The 18320-nt window shown below is 42.0% G+C and overlaps 1 protein-coding gene across 1 annotated transcript in view; it reads right to left on the reverse strand.

Annotated features, from left to right (window-relative positions):
• Positions 1 to 18320, reverse strand: part of TBC1D5 (TBC1 domain family member 5) — a 741163-nt gene that overhangs the window by 73095 nt on the left and 649748 nt on the right. The window contains exon 19 of the mRNA XM_073568086.1: positions 13593 to 13756. Within this exon, the coding sequence (XP_073424187.1) occupies positions 13593 to 13756 (164 nt within the window). The remainder of the gene's footprint in view (positions 1 to 13592; positions 13757 to 18320) is intronic.

Here is an 18320-nt window from a genome sequence, read left to right on the forward strand (position 1 = left end):
CCAGTGAATGCTGTTTTCCGTTCACTCTCGATGACTACTTCTTCCACTGAGCAGAAGGAGAGGAGTTCTCACTGTTCACGCCTTATAAAGGTTTTATGCTCTGGACAGTGGATCTCTAGTACAGCCATGATCGACTCTGGCGCAGGGGGCAATTTCATGCCAAGAAAAATGAATGACGCTCAGTCTGTTTTAAACATAAGGTGCAGGCTTAACCTGGACTAAGTCCAGAGATCATACAGGAGAAAGAAACAGCCGCACTCTAAAACATTGCTTCGGTTTGCAAGTAAAAAGATTTAAGTATATTGAACATTCACAACAGGAAAATATCTCTATAATGGAGTGCCAAGGCGGATAGGCTACCATCTTCAGTGCGAAGTGAGCGTCACAGAATTCTACATTACACACTCATGCATTAAAGACAGTACCTGAAAGCAACAAGCAGGAAGCTGCTTATTTTATTGTCGCCTGCAACACTGACTTGGGGTGGTCTATGCGGTGGGTTATCTACAAAAAGTGATTTAGAAAAAATGATTACACTGCAAAGTCCTGCACTACAATCATTTTTTTTGCGAAACTGTAGATACTCTATATGATTTCTCCATATTAATGTACCCTACCACAGAAGATGGTCTGGTAGGTTTTCAGATCAACAATTTCCAAGAGAAGGGGTACCCCTGTTACCCAGATGGACCAGGATGGCTAAACCCTATGGGGGAAAAACTTGCAAACATCCTTTCAGCTGTCAAAACAATACTTGTTTAGTGTGGTTTACAAAAACACTTTCTGAGAAGATGAAGAGGTCCCATGTGTCTTCTTTCCACTACCAATTATTTAGACGGTTATAAAATCAATTAGTCACCTGCTGTACCATGCATTCATGAACCAAAGACCTTTATTCAGACTGTGTCAGCTAATTCCCAACAATATAAAGGCTAACAGACTTACAGACTTGCTCTATGGAAATTGCAAGACCTACTGAGCAGTTGGTTCCCCCATTAGAAAATACCAAAAGACTCATTACTACTAGTGCCCGGGCATCGGGCTGACTGAATATGGCGCTACATTACTTTGAATACTTTCCGTATGAACAATACCTGGTACTGCTATAGTGAAGACCGATATGTGTTACTTCACAAGATCCACTACATCCAAACCTTCTATACATTATTCATGAAACATTTCTATGATGACACAAGTTTCTGATGAATGGCTGAGGATGAATTTTGAAGAATTTCAATCACAAACCAGCTGCTTTAACCATGTCAAGGTACCAAGATCCTTGACACAAAAGCAGATGTACCAAACAAGGCAGCACAATAATCAGCGATAATGAAGAAACTGATGCTGGCCACCCTTGATCTCAAGTCTTCAGCTGTCAATGGCAGACGTTAAGATACTGTAGCAGGACCTGAAGCCAAATTAAACAATCTTTCATTGTCATCTTGATCTTGATCACAAGAATTATGTCCTTATTGCCAGGTGTGGAAGATTAGTATTAGATACATGCTACAATTTCATTTTCTAAATTCAAAACTAAGCAACTGTAGAAATAGTGTTCATTAAAAATTTCCTACTATTTTGACAGTGTAGGTGATTCATAAGATAGATGACTGTGCTTCTGACATAGATAATACAGAACATGTCTCATTGCTCTACATTGCCCTTCTTTCCGTGTTAGAATAAGCAGCAGGTAGGATGAATGTTTTACATAGCGCTTTAAAGTGTGAAGAGGGGATGAAGCATCCGAGTTCTCAGGGAGGGCAGATCACATAGAAAAAAAAGTACAAACAAGCCAGTGTGCAGGGGAGGAGGAAGAAATCATACAAGGTGTGTATGAGTGTAGAAAGAGCAGACAGGGAAGACTCTGGAATATCACACACACTAATTAGCATCAGTGTCTGTCAGCACAAAGGAGAGAAGATACCTAATGGGCTGTAGAAGGAAAAATCAAGATAGGAATAAAGCAGCACTAGTTCATGGCAGAGAGTGAAATTGCATATGCAATCGTTTTGGCGTCAAAAAAGGTGACAGCTTAGCCTAGATGAAGTCAAATAGAGTGTCCTGCTGCTCTAAACGACACATAGGGAAATGGTAACCCCACAGTAAAAACTAAAATAAGGTTCTCACTTATGCCATATACACTAATTGCTGAAATGCAGAAACCAGTGCGTCTTTGGCCTCAACGCCACATCATTCACACTAGTTCACACTGCAAACATGGAGCAGACAAAACATAAGCAAATATCAGTCACCTTTCTGCAAGTGACAGCTAAGGGCGAGTTTTTGAGAGCCGTTATACCTTGATCTTTCTTAAAAACCGAGACATATGGCATTTCCACTATTCAGCCATATCCATTTTTTAAAAGAAATCAGAGGTATCAGAATGATCACTGTGCCGATAGGCCACCAGGTGTGAATCTGGGTGTGCTGCTAAATGTACATTGTGGAGTATCTGCCTAGACAAAGCCAATTAGCAAGGGCAGGAAGCTAAGAAGAAATCCACTAACCAGTGACTGACTCAGATGAAAGCGTCTCTCTCATTTGACTAATATTGATTTATGCGCTGTATGGAATACAGTTAACACCCGCCAATGTAGCTCACATTAATTCAAGACCATGTCAATTTCAATTAAACTTAAACTGACAAGTAATCTTATAAAACACAATAGTTACTGGAAATTCATTTGCAGCTGTGGTCCAGTCTAAAAATAAAGACCAACCGTGAAATGTCACTTTGGGCTGTCAGCCAAGAAGCACAGCAAGTCTAACACACCCAGATGAAAGAGGCCATTGCTGGGCGTGTGACAGACCACACACCACGCCACATGCAACATGCAGCACATATTATTTGCTTCCAGATTAATAATGAGAAAGGCAAAAACATGTTTTTTTTATAATGATTTTAATATTAATCATGTCTTCATCAGCCGCAATGGCTTCCAAGACAGGTGACTGGCCGGCAGCAGATGCTTTTTGATCAAAATATTAAGCCGTTCTGTTCCGTGTCAAGACAGGACCAGGACGTAATGACCAGTGCAGGAAGCATCAGAACAAGACTTGGGGGGAATCGATTAGGGTATGGATTCTTTTCGTATTTTATACCAGTTTAAGGCCTTTTTAAAATACTTTTTTTTATCAATGGGTCAATATCATTAAAGGAAACCTGACAGCTGAGACATAGTACATGCACGTAGGGAGGGTCCTGTCACTAAAGGGGAGTAGGAAGGGACAAGCCACCAGGGACCTGCCTGTCCGAATAGTCTCTCTTGAGGCTCTGTCACTGATGGCTCTTAAAGTGAACCTGTCAGCAGGATTTTTGTCAGTAAACTACAGACAGTGTCAGGTTGGCGCTGTTATACTGATTACAATGATACCTTGGTTGATGAAATCCGTCTTGTGGATGTTGTTTAATCTTTGTTTGTAGTTTTCAGTTAATGAGATTCTCCTGCTTCGGTGAGGCCTGTGGGGGGTCATCATGTGGTGCTCTGCTTCCACATTCATCTCTATGGGTTTATGATAGATCACTGATCCTTCAGTGACCTGCCCCCTATCTTACAAAATGCATATATAATTGTGTGTTAGAAAAAAAAATTACATGAAGCAAAATGGCGCCTGTGCCTGCGCAATAGCATGTATCTCGCATATGTATCATATTATGCATATAATATAGTAGGGTAAAAAAAATCTACTTCATCAAAATGGCGCCTTTTTGCTGCAACCACTTTTTTTTTTCCTCCTGCAAAATGGCAGAGCTTGCACAGTAGCATCTATCAGCGTAGATGCTATTGCGCTTGCGCCACCGCCAATTTGCTGGAGAGAAAAATGCGGCTGCAGCAAAATGGCAGCGGCATTTGTGCAGTAGCATGTATTGGAATGCGATAGATGCTACTGCGCATGTGCTGCCGATGCAATTTTCAGGAAGTAATTTTTTTTTCTTTAGCTTACCATATTATATGCATATGTGATACATACGAAATACATGCTATTGCGCAGGCGCCGCCAAAAGATGGATTTCATCAACCAAAGTATCAATGTAATCAGTATAATGAAACCAACCTGACACCGTCTGTAGGTTACGGAGCATAATCCTGCTGACTGGTTCCCTTTAAAGTATGTCAAAAATATCTGGGTGAAATCATATGTACGTCTTTGCTGGCAAACAAATCATTACATGGTGTTTGAGATCCATTGATTTTAATGGACATCTGTGGTTCTCCAAAACTGAGAGTAAAGTTCGCTCCAGCACTCTTCTCTGACTAAGAGCAGGTACAGACGGCCATATATTCTCTCATATGAGAGAATTGGGCTGCTTATGCAAATGGAGCTCTAAACACAGTGTGAGCATAGTGTGATCTGATTCTCGAGTGAGGAGAAGATGGAGAAAAAAAACGTCTCCATCTCCTCCATTCTGTTAGTGCGGGGAAATCGGACTGAACTCAGATGTAATCCGAGTGCAGTCCAATGTTTCCCATGTACTCACTGACTTGCATGGCCTACTGTGATCAGAATATTAGATCAAACTTGGGCATGCAGTGATTTCTTCCTTGTAAACTCTCTAAATGATGAAAAAATCGGACATGTGCACGGCCAACATAGGCTAACATTGAACTATTCATATATAACAATGCCTAGTGGCAGCTTCCCAAAATCAATATAGACAAACAGAAGAAAAGCGGAAAGCTAAATGCCATAAAAATACCAAATTTATTGAGCAAAATGTATTAAAAAAACAATTTAAAAGTCATAAAGTGGGGACAAACAATGCAAAAGAGAGCCACTCATTACAGGTAATGATTATGAAAAGGAATCTATATCCATACAACATATAAGCCTGAATAAAGAGGTCTTTGTGTAAAAGGAGTTGAAACAACTTCCTGAAATGGTATAAACGGCTAATTAACATGGATTCCAAACCATAGCTAATTGTGCATATAAACTCCTAAAAACAAAGAGGGTTTTGTGCTACGATAGTGACCGGATGTATGTGAACAAAAAAAGGTGGCCAGGACAACAAGTGATGTAAACAATTATGAACCACCAGCAAAAAGTGGAATAAAATGGCAAAAGAGACATGAAAAGGAGATATGCTAACACATTACCTGAATGGTGTCTGTACCCCAACGCCCCAACACGCGTTTCGTGTGTAGCTTTTCCCAATGTTTTGTCAGATCGCACATGGACAGCAAATAGGCTCGTCTGCACATGCCCTAACTGCACAAATCCTATATCCAAAAGGGTTTCAGTGTACAGATTTGGTAAAGCATACAGTCCAATACTGGATGTTTGGGTTCCAGTGCGAAGCCAACTGAGCCAACATTCAGACATTTCTGGGGAACAGTCTTGCAAAAAGGTGCAAAACCTTTGACCCAGGTAAAACAATGCATAAGTGTTCACATAAAGGCATGTTGAAAAAGGAAGAGAATGGGCAAGTGTGATAGCATCTATCTTAATGACATCATTAATGAAGTCTATTATAGATTGTTTACAGAAGCCTATATTCTGCTGTATATCAGTGACTATATTACCATGTAAGTTAGCTGTCTCCAATTATTATTAGTTAAGACCTCAGGAATATTTACCCTGCAATAAGGGAATAGTCATTCACAGTATAGGTTACACTGGGATTATCTAAAACTAGCTGAAGAGCCCGGCGTTGCCTGGGCATAGTAACCAACTGTGGTTAGTTATAACAAATTATAATCTTTATATTGCACATAAAAACCGTGCATCTAATCCTATCCTGTGTGATACTGACTGCTGAGCTGTGTATCTAATCCTATCCTGTGTGATACTGCCTGCTGAGCCATGTGTCTAAAGGGCCTGTCACACTAAGCGATATCGCTAGCAATATCGCTATGTCTGATACTTACCTCCGACCGCTCCCCCGCTGGTTATCGCTGATCGCGCGAAAACGTCCTGGAACTTTCTCGTCGTCAGCTTCCTGCTGTGGAGACGAGTGACGCGTGGACGCGGGCGGGAGGACGTCAGGATCACCTCGTCTGACAGGTAAGTAGCGCCCCCCGACCCCTGCGATGTCGCTGGTGAGATCTGCCTGTGTGGCAGCTCACTAGCGACCACTTAGCGATGCACCAGCGATCCTGACCGCGTCATATCGCTGGTCGGGATCGCTGGTACATGGCTAAGTGTGACAGTACCTTAATCCTCTCCTGTGTGATACTGACTGCTTAGCTGTGTATCTAATCCTATTCTGTGTGATACTGTGTGCTGAGCTGTGTATCTAATCCTATCCTGTGTGATACTGACTGCTGAGCTGTGTATCTAATCCTATCCTGTGTGATACTGCCTGCTTAGCTGTGTATCTAATCCTATTCTGCGTGATACTGTGTGCTGAGCTGTATCTAATCCTATCCTGTGTGATACTGACTGCTGAGCTGCGTATCTTATCCTATCCTGTTTGATACTGACTGCTGAGCTGTGTATCTAATCCTCTCCAGTGTGATACTGACTGCTGAGCTGTGTATCTAATCCTATCCTGTGTGATACTGACTGCTGAGCCGTGTATCTAATCCTATCCTGTGTGATACTGGGCTCCCCCTGCAGTCTGTGTCAGAGGGTGGTCTGTGTTGGCACGGTAATAAATTGTGTTATTTCCAGCTTTACAGAAGGACGATAACACCATAGAAATGATAAGAATAATAGGCCTCAGTTACCACAACTGTCTACAAAGAAAACTGTTGCTGATAGCAACCAATCATAGACCATTACTCATCTTTTCGACAGCGTGGCGAGTTTTGAGTGGTGACTTTTGTGTTTCGACATTTATGTGGCGAGGTTGGTGTATGTGTGGTGAAATGTGTGCTGAGGGTGGTATATGTGTTGAAGCACGTGGTAGTGTGTGGTGCATTTTGTGTGTGTGTTCATATCCCGGTGTGTGGTGAGTATCCCATGTCAGGGCCCCACCTTAGCAACTGTACGGTATATACTCTTTGGCGCTATCGCTCTCATTCTTTCAGCCCCCCTTGTTCACATCTGGCAGCTGTCAATTTGCCTCCAACACTTTTCCTTTCGCTTTTTCCCCATTATGTAGATAGGGGCAAAATTGTTTGGTGAAATGGAATGCGCAGGGTTAAAATTTCGCCTCACAACATAGCCTATGACGCTCTCGGGGTCCAGACGTGTGACTGTGTAAAATTTTGTGGCTGTAGCTGCGACGGGGCAGATGCCAATCCCGGACATACACACACACATACATACATACACACACACATACATACACACACACATCCACATTGAGCTTAGATGTACAAAGATGAACAGATGTAAATTTCACTGCACCTACCTGATCATAAATACTTTCCAATACCAATGTAAATCTGTTAGCTATACTGGAGACAAGTCAGAACTACAAAGCCATAAAATGTGCTCAAAATCATCAGTAAATCTCTGTGCTACTAATGAAAATGCTTCATCTGGGAAAAGTTAGGAATTGGTAAATCTCAGCACTTCCAGGATACATCTAATATATAAAGCTCAAGTGTGTGTATGTATGTATGTATGTATGTATGCATGTGTGTATGTCCGGGATTGGCATCCGCACCGTTGCAGCTACAGCCACAAAATTTGGCACAGTCACACGTCTGGACCCCGACAGTGTCCTAGGCTATGTTGTGAGGTGAAATTTTAACCCCGTGCATTCCAATTCACCAAACAATTTTGCCCCTATCTACATAATGAGGAAAAAGTGTGTGTGTATCAAGCCACGCCCCTCAATATGATGTCATAATGGTTGCCATGGCAACGCTGATGTCATCATAGGTTGCAAGCCCCGCCGCTCATTATGATGTCATAATGGTTGAATATGGGATGGAGGATGTGTGATGGGTATATGGGCACTGGACTATGGGATGGAGGATATGTATGACGGGTATATGGGCACGGGACTATGGGATGGCGGATGTGTGATGGGTATATGGGCACTGGACTATGGGATGGAGGATATGTATGACGGGTATATGGGCACGGGACTATGGGATGGAGGATGTGTGATGGGTACTGGACTATGGGATGGAGGATTTGTATGACGGGTATATGGGCACGGGACTATGGGATGGAGGATGTGTGATGGGTATATGGGCACTGGACTATGGGATGGAGGATATGTATGACGGGTGTATGGGCAAGGGACTATGGGATGGCGGATATGTATGATGGGTATATGGGCACGGGACTATGGGATGGAGGATATGTATGATGGGTATATGGGCATGGGACTATGAGATGAAGGATGTGTGATGGGTATTTGGGCACTCGACTATGGGATGGCGAATATGTATTATGGGTATACGGGCATGGGACTATGGGATGGATGTGTGATGGGTATATGGGCATGGGACTAAGGGATGGAGGATGTGTGATGGGTATATGGGCACTGGACTATGCAATGGAGGATATGTATGAGGGGTATATGGGCACAGGCCTATGGGATCGTGGATATGTATGATCGGTATATGGGCACGGGACTCTGGGATGGAGGATAATTATGATTTGCTATAACTAATCACAGTAAGTTACTATGCCCGGTCAGCGCCGGGCTCTTCAGCTAGTATTCAATATTGTATATAAAATACTGCAGCATGAATTGTATAATCCTTGCATGAGGCATTGAGCAGTTATACGTCTTTCATTGGAAAAGAATGAAGAATCAGTTTGCAAGATTGTTAAATCCATAACATTTTAAAGATCTGCAGCAATTCAGCATCTACTATCTTAAATGCTCTGGCCAGCTTTGACATAGAATGATTTTTACATATGTTAGGAGTTATCTTTAGTTTATAAAATTGCACAACGTTTCAGTCTATACCGCAATCTTTATTCGTTCATTTATTTTCTGACTCCCTGATATGCAGTTTCATGTTCTTCTTTTGTGGGAGTGTCACTCCTAGTAATATAGGTTGGATAAGAGGTCTGTGTGTATCCATTGTACTGCTGTCTTTACTGTTAATAAATTAGCACAGCTTCTATCCTGCACTTATTGCCTCTACATGAGGTTTTCTTTTTTTTCTATAGCGTTTTCTGTGTTTTTTTATATGGTGTTCTCTCTGCCCTCCCCAAGATACTTTCTCCCTTCTCCATGCTGTTGAGATGAGGGTACAACTCTTCTTAGTGCCAACTTTAACACAGAGAGGAGGTAGGGGGGACAGCACAGACAGCCAACAGGAGGAGGACTTATAGACCCTGTGCCGCAGCAAAATGGCGGAAAATGTTTAACAAACACTATTTAGAAAGTTACCTAAAGGCCCCGATTTTGTGACACCACAGCGATCTCGCCAGCGAGATCGCTGTGTGTGACAGGGATCAGCGACTGGCCCCCCTGCCGGGTATCGCTGATCATGCTCGATCAGCCTGGGCCATTTTTTTATTGCTGGTCTCCTGCTGGCCAGCGCGCATCGCTGCGTGTGGCAGCGAGACCAGCGATCAGCGAGGTTGGTTTCTAATGTAAACATCGGGTATCCAGGAGCCGCGGCTCTTGGATACCGGCTGTTTACCTTGGAAACCGGCGTACACGCTGGTTTCCAAAGTAAACAGCAGGTATCCAGGAGCCGCGCAGCTCCTGGATACCCGATGTTTACATTAGAAACCAGCGTCGCTGATCCTGATCGCTGGAGGGGCTGTCTATGTGACAGCTCACCAGCGATCAGCTTAACGATGTCCCAGCGATCCCATCCATGTCGGATCCTTGGTGGGATTGTTGGGACATCGTTATGTGTAACGGGGCCTCTACACTGCATTTAGGAAAAAAGCGAACAATAAACAGAAATTCAGTGTGAAGGTGTACAAAGCCTTTAAATTGCAACGTTGTGTGGTGAAATTGCAAAAAAAAGTGCAATTCCACAGTTTTTTTTTTACCATGTTCACTAAACGCTAAAACCGACCTGCCATTATGATTCTCCAGGTCATTATGAGTTCATAGACACCAAACATGTCTAGGTTCTTTTTTATTTAACGGGTGAAAAAAAATTCCAAATTCCTTTTTCGGACACCCGTAGCATCTCCATTTTTGTGATCTAGGGCTGGGTCAGGGCGTAGTTTTTTGCGCGATGAGTTGACGTTTATATTTATACCATTTTGGTGTCAATTTAATCTTTTAATCGGCCGTTATTTCATTTTATTACAATGTAGCGGTGACCAAAAAAAGGTAATTCTAACGTTTTTTAAAAAATTTTTCTCGTTACGCAGTTTAGCGATCGGGTTAATTATTATTTTATATTGATAGATCAGTTGATTCTGAAAGCGGTGATACCAAATATGTGTAGATTTGATTTTTGTATGGTTTTATTTTGAATGGGGCGGGGGGTGATTTGAACTTTTATATTTTTTTCATTTTAATATTGTTAAAAACATTTTTTTCACTTTTAGTATGCTTTAATAGTCTCCATGGGAGACTAGAAGCTGCACTACTTTGATTGGCTCTGCTACAGACAGGCGATGATCAGATCACTTGTATGTCGCAGAACTGCTTACTTGCTATGAGCACCAACCACTTGGACACCTTTGGTTGTCATGCCAACCCATCACTGATCTGGGGTCATGAATGGGCAGGATTTCTGGCGCGTTTCCAGAAAGCGCAAGTTAAATGCCGCTGTCAGAGATTGGTAGCGGCATTTTACTAGTTAACAGTCGCAGGTATATCGCGATTCCACCCACTGCTGGTAGAGGCACATGTCAGCTGTTCAAAACAGCTGACATGTGCCAGGAAAGATGTGGGCTCAGGGCCGGAGCCCACATCAAAGGGAGGGTTTCTAACGTGGGCGTACTATTACACCCAATGTTGGAAAGGGGTTAAAAGTCCCCAGGAATGAGTGCAAAATGCTCATTGTAACCACTCTATGTACTAATACATTTATGTCATACAGTGGCATGTAAATGTTTGGGCACCCCTGGTCAAAATTACTGTTATTGTAAACAATTAAGCAAGCTGAAGATGAAATGATCTATAAAAGGGCTAAAGTTAAAGATGACACATTTCCTTTGTATTTTTGGCAAAATAGATATAGTCATATTTTACATTTTAAAAATTACAAAAAGGAAAAAATGCAAAAGTTTAGGCACCCAGCAGGGTTAGTACCTAGTAGAATCCTCTTTTGCAAGTAACACAGCTTGCAAACATTTTTTGAAACCAGTCAAGAGTCTTTCAATTCTTGTTTGAGGGATTTTCATCCATTCTTTGGAAAATTCTTCCAGTTCTGTGAGATTCCTGCGTCGTCTTGCATGTACTGTTATTTTGAGGTCTAGCCACAGATTTTCAATGATGCTCAGATCAGGGGACTATGAGGGCCATTGTAAAACCTTCAGCTTGTTGCTTTTGAGGTAGTCCATTGCGGATTTTGACATGTGTTTATAATCATTATCCATTTGTAGCAGCCATCCTCTTTTCAACTCCAGCTATTTTTTACAGATGGTGTAATATTTGCATCAACAATTTGTTAAAATTTAATTGAATCCATTCTTACCTCTACTTGTGAAATGTTCCCAGTGCCATTGGCTGAAAAACAACCCCAAAACATGATTGCTCCACCCCCATGCTTAATGGTTGTCGAGATGTTATTTTCCTTAAATTCTATGCCCTTTTTTATCCACACATACGTTTGATCAGTGTGGCCAGAGTTCTATTTTAACTCTCAACTAGTTTCCATCAGGCTTGTTTAGATGTTCCTTTGTATACTTCTAAAGCTAAATTTTATGGTGAGGACGCAGGAGGTTTTCTTCTGATGACTTTTCCACGAATGCTACCTGATCAGTAGAGCAATGTACCACAACTCAAGAGTCTGCTAAATCTTTCTAAAAGTCTTTTGCAGTCAAGCGGGGTTCTGACTGCCTCTCTAGCGATCCTAATTCCAAAGACATACTGAAAGGGAATTTATATTGTAAGCCCTATCGGGGACAGCTATGATAATGTGTGCAAACTGTAAAGTGCTGTGGAATATGTTAGAGCTATATAAAAATAAAGATTATTTGTATCCTACAAGCAGCTCTCACTGAAATTTTGTTTGGTCTTCCAGACCTTATCTTGACCTCCACTGTTCCTATTAACGGCCATTTCTTAATTACTTTTCGAACTGAGGAAAGGGCAACTTGAAAACACTTTGCTATCTTATTAAAGAATTCTGCTTTGTGGGCCTCCACCATTTCCAGAGTGTTAGGCAGCTGCTTAGAAGAACCCATGGCTGCTTTTTTAAAACAAGGTTAGAGGAGTCTGGTTTTTATAAAGCTGGAAAATGTGCATCACCTGGCCTTTCCTAACGATGATAGTGAACAAGCCATAACCCTAACAGGATAATTAAGGTCTGAAACCTTGGTCAGTTATCTGAGCACACAAATCTCCAAGGGTGCCCAAGGTTTTGCTTTGGCCCATTTTCCCTTTTGTAAATTTTTAAAGTGTAAAAAATTAAAATATATATTGCCTAAAATACAAAGGAAATGTGTCATCTTTAACTTTAGGCCTTTTAGAGATTATTTCATCTTTAATTTGCTACACTGTTCACAATGACAGTAATCTTGACCAAAGGTGCCCAAACTTTTACATGCCACTGCAAATGGAATATCATTCTGTATTTACTCAGAATTTCCTAAAATGGGTTTTTCTAATCGGCCAATCCCCTTAAAGTGAATCTGTCACCCTTTCTTTGGCCTTTCAGCTGCCGGCATAGACATCGGGGCTTATCTACAGCATTCTGTAATGTTGTAGATAAGCCTCCGATGTAACCTGAAAGAGAAGAAAAACACGTTATATTATACTCACGGAGGTGGGAGGTCCGGTCCGATGGGTGTCGCCGTCCCGTCCGGCGCCTCCCTTCTTCATGCGATGACGTCCTCTTCTCCCGTCCTGTAATGGCTCCGGCGCAGGCGCATTGCTATGCCCTGTTGAGGGCAAAGCAGAGTCCTGCAGTGCGCAGGTGTGGGGAGAGGTCTGGCGCCTTCACACTGCAGAATTCTGCTCTGCCCTCAACAGGGCATAGCAATGCGCCTGCGCCGGAGCCATTTCAGGACGGGAGAAGAGGTCGTCAGCGCATGAAGGGAGGCGTGGGACCGGACCACAACACCGACCGGACCGGACCGCCCACCTCGGTGAGTATAATATAACTCTTTTTTCTTATCTTTCAGGTTACATCGGGGGCTTATCTACAGCATTACAGAATGCTGTAGATAAGCCCCCGATGTCTATGCCGGTAGCTAATAGGGCAAAATAAGGGTGACAGATTCCCTTTAAGTCAGAGCTCAAAAATAAATATATTGAGATATTTGTGATAAACTTTATTTGAGGGTCTAAATTGTTTAGCAATTTACACCACATAATAAGTCAGCTAGAGACAGAGACCACCAGTAACATCAATGCTTCCTCCATAATCACTGTACATATAACTATTAACTCTATATTAGGTGCCTGTACATTGAAAGGTCGTTTTTTCTTCTGGAAGAAGGATTCCCTGCCACGCTCACCCCATTACCATTTCTAAATCACATAATGCCCTCTGTAATTGTTACAAGTCTCCCAATTTCATTTTACATCTTATCAGCCAAAAAAAAAAAGAATAAATAAACCTGGAGCCCTAGTGCAAGTGCTAGGAACTTACAGACTCCCTTTTCCCTTGGGATTTGCTGTGAGAACGAGAGCGCGAGATATTGCTGAAGAAGGAATCTTTCTTTCCAGCTGACAGAGGAGGAGAATCTGTGTGGTCACGGCCTCCAGGCAAACTCTCTATACTGGGAGATGAGCTGACGTTCTTAGAGCTTTGGCCTAGAATAAAATACAGAGAGCACAAGTTTTTTGAAGAGCAATCGGCTTGTTTCAGTTGACACATGCCCTGCTTTTAGGGGAATCAATACATGTAAGGCAACACAAAAAGGAAATCAACAGAGAAGGAGAGCTGGTAGCTTCCATACATTAGTGGTATATGTGAATACATGACATGTAGTAATATACAATATTATGTAAAAGTGGCACCATCTTCATCCTACGCAGCATTTAGTTCAACTTTACAGCATATGGCTCTCTGTAACTGTGCAACTAATGAGTTTACAGTTACAGAGTAAATTAAAGGGCACAAAGGAGGGTGGAACAGTTATATAGAGTTTCACTTTCTCTAGTTCTATTAAACTAAATGCTGTAAGAGGAAAAGAAGAGTTGAAATGGGAAATGCACATACGTAATGGGGTATTCTTAACTTTGGAAGTTATCCTCTATCCATGGGAACTCCACTGACCTGTGAACCGGCACTGACGTGTGAATGAAGTGGCGTTCAGTCATAGGCATTGCTGTTCCATTCTTTCTTAATGGGACCGCTGGAGATAGCCAAGCGCTGTGCTCCACTGGCCTTTGGCACTCCCATAAGAATGACTGAAGTGGCAGTGTGCATGATCAACCTCAGCTCCGTTCATATGGGGCTCTTCAAAGCCCAGGTTCTATAGATCAGTGGGGGTCTCAACAGTCGGACCTTCAGCGATTGTTAAGTTAGCCCCTCTCCCATTGTTAGGGGTTAATGTTCAAATTTGAGAACACGCCTTTATAGGCAATCTGTCACCTAATTTTAGTCCTATCAGCTGTCGGCACCGCCATCAGGGGCTTATCTACAGCATTCTGTATTGCTGTAGATAAGCCCCTGATGTAACCTGAAAGATAAGAAAAACAAGTTAGATTATACTCACCTGGGCGTCTGGTCCGGTCCGATCCGATGGGTGTCGCAGTCCAGTCCGGTGCCTCCCATCTTCTAGTGATGATGTCCTCCTTCTTACTTCTGCCACAGCTCCGGCGCAGGCGTACTTTATCTGCCCTGTTGAGGGCAGACCAGAGTACTGAATTGCACAGGCGCCGGAGCTCTCTGACCTTTCCCAGCGCCTGCGCACTGTAGTACTCTGCTCTGCCCTCAACAGGGCAGATAAAGTACGCCTGCGCAGGAGCTGTGGCAGAAGTAAGAAGGAGGACATCATCACTAGAAGATGGGAGGCACCGGACTGGACCGCGACACCCACGGCACCCAATCGCGCCCCCAGGTAAGTATAATCTAACTTGTTTTTCTTATGGCGGTGCCGGCAGCTGATAGGGCTAAAAATAGGTGACAGATTCCCTTTAAGAAAAATATAAAGTCAGCATAGATGAAAACCTCAAAAACCTATAGTTGGATTAAGTGTTAAAGTGTTTTGTAACCACCATTGTTTTTTTTTTACATAAATCAGTATTCCAACTATATGTAATGTAATATAGGAAAAACACAACAGGGAAGGAGGGGGATGCAGCTGCAGTTTCTTCAACATTTTTTGTTTTTGTCAGGCTACATGCTTAAAAAGAGGTAGGGAGGCAGAAGTGGTGAGACACATGATCTGAATGATTCAGAGTGTGGAGGTCACCTGTAGCCCTGCACTAAGAGCAGCCTCACCATTAAAAGTTAAAAAAAAAGTTAGAAAGATGGCTGCAACATCCTAGTGCTAAGTGTGATTAGGTCCTTATGAACGTATTTTGTATCAGTATCGCACAGATCACAAATACAGCAACAATGGAAATCTTTGCTTTACTCTGCACCTCAATGTGCATATGATTTAACAGCACGTCAGGTGTAGTGTTCATCAATAAACTGCAGTGTAGAAAAGTAACAAGTTAGCGCACTAACTTATGCTTCCAACAGGTGGTACTATAGAGTACTATTTCTCTTCCTGTTTGAAGAGGCAAGCTGCATATTTAATTTTCCAGAGGAGCATTGTATGGTGAATAAGTCTCAGCACATTGGCATGCCAGAGCTGGTATGTCACTCTTCCCCATGAGAAATGATACCACTTAGACCTCAGTTTAGAGCCTCTCAGATCTCATTCTTTGCACTGATGAGGAGTAACACCCTGAAACACTGCCTGCAAATTGAGATTCTGATTTGTTTTTTATCCCAAGTCACATTGAAAGGCTTGCTAAAGGGTGGATAGTGACTTGTAGGATTGCTCCTCCCAACAGGTGGTGCTATAGAGCTCTAGTTTATTCCTGTCTGAAGAGGTAATTTGCATATTTAATTTCACAGAGAAGCATTGCACGGTGAATAAGTCTTCTCACATTGGCATGCCAGAGCCGGCATGTCACTCTCCACAAGGAGAAACGTTACCCCTTAGACTGCACTAACTTTTTAATTGCAAATGACGAATCTACAACATTTAAGACGTAAAAAGCTCCCGATATTTTTCTAATTCACATTTAATAAAGTTCTAACACTAAGCCATGTTTGTACAGTGACAAATGAAGCAGACGCCAAAATGAATGATGGGTGCAGTGCAGCCCTGAACAGAGATTTACAGGGAGCTCAGAAATGACACAGCAGAGTCTTTGCGATTATGTCAGTACATTGTGTCCTCTCCATTGTACTGAAGAACTTGTTCTGCTGATTCTGCAATTTACAATAAAGAACTATAGAAGGGAAATAAAGCCGGTAAGAAGGAACGTGAGAAACAACCAGCTCACAATTCTCTAACAGAATGTTATTGACTGATTCCCTATCATTACACGGCTTTGCATAATTCAGTTTACAGAGAAGCAGGAGACATCATTTGCTAATTGCTGGGACTTCCATCAATCATGAGAGCGAGGTTCTGGAGTGCATGACCATGTGCACCAACGCTCCATCCATTGTATAATATGGAATTGCTGCTATATCCAGTTATCTCTGCAAGTCCCATAGAAAATAGATTTCAGGACTCCGTCTGGGACTATCGCTCCCTTCAATTCCAGAGCCTAGTTATCGAGATCAGTGAGCTATCACCAATTCTGTGCATTTATGGGGGCAGCTCCAACTGGGCATGTGGACATTACAGATGAAGGGTACTGAGCGGAGAAACCTCCCTCAATCAGACGAAGCAGCTGTAATGAGCATCTCACAAACTCAAAATTAAAAGAGGTGCTCACACCGGTTTAAAAGGGGCAAGTGTCAGCTCTTACTTTGTTCTTGTTGCTCAACAGAGTATTCAGTTTTTTGCTTTCTTTTAGATCTGCCATACGGGTTCCAAAATAGAAGCCCTTTTAATTTAATCCGCAAAGGCTTATGGTCTTTACAAAGGGGGCGACGCTCACAGAGTAATTATACAGAGCAACCTAAAAGCACGCCCCAGAGAATCTTGCAAGCCACGCCCTTTGTTAAAATGCATAAAAACTAGCATTAATACTAAGGCACAGACTAAAAAAAAACAAAAAAACAAAACTGTAGTGTAATACTCAGGGGAGTGGCAGGATTAAAACAAATGCGAAAACCGGCCATTCTTCACATGGTGATAGGACCCCTTTAAAGAGATTGACTACGATAATTAATTTTTTTTTTACAGGAGTAGAAAATGTGTAAAAATAAAATACAACCAAAATGTACTCCTGTCGCAAAGTTGTTCCAGTTGGCTATTGTTTTTTACATTTTGCGGTTTTGTGAAATAAGTCGATAATCGAAATGACCCCTGCAGCCAATCACGGGCCTCCACGGTGATGCTTGTACAAGACTGCAGAGGCCAGCGACTGGCTGAAGCTTTTATGCAGTTTGTATAGTAAAACTTGGTGACAGATCCACTTTAATCCCTTCGTAGACATTTACGGCATTTCCACAGGTATAACCTTATGTCAACCTCTAGTGGGGGGGAAATCAGCCATATTAATCGTTACGTTTTCCCTTGAACGGCTCAGTGAGGGTTCCCAGATTCTATCTCCGTACCATCCTATGTTCACCACATTAAAGCTACATTTATAAAATAAACTATGCATACATGCTATATATGCATTTATAAATGGAAAGGAACAGGACAAGCAAATGTGAGCGTGGGGTAAAGAGTGCAAAAGAAAAGTCATTTTTACCTGTTTCTCCATATTCTTAAGAAAGTAAAGAAAAAAAGAATAATGTACATGTCGGGTAGAAAGCAAAACTAAGAAAATGTCTTCATGCTCTGCAGTTCCAAATTAGAAATATATGCACAAACAGGGGAACAGAGGCAATTTCATTAGGTTTTGAGGTTGTCAACTATCGTTATGTACCAAGAGAAATATTAAGTTATTCATCCTCTCTGCTCTTAAGAAACACAGGAGTCTCTCCCATCCCACACAGTTCTCCGGATTGTAAATGTTTTCTCAGCCAATACTGCCACTGTGTGGACAAAAGGCATAATGGCAGATTCAGCCAGTTCCATGTAATGCCCATAACTCGTAAATGACTTCTAGTCATGGTAAACAGGCAAGTAAATTTAAAAAAAAGCTATATTTTGAAATAAATTCCTTAGATTTTCATCACAAGAAAATAATTGGAACAATAGTAAAACAAGAAATGTTAAGTCCATCAAAAATATGAAAATTATCTGAG

This window comes from Dendrobates tinctorius, unplaced genomic scaffold, assembly GCF_039654945.1.
Source record: "Dendrobates tinctorius isolate UK_male_01 unplaced genomic scaffold, ASM3965494v1 ptg000005l, whole genome shotgun sequence".
In the NCBI taxonomy this organism is placed as follows: Eukaryota; Metazoa; Chordata; class Amphibia; order Anura; family Dendrobatidae; genus Dendrobates; species Dendrobates tinctorius.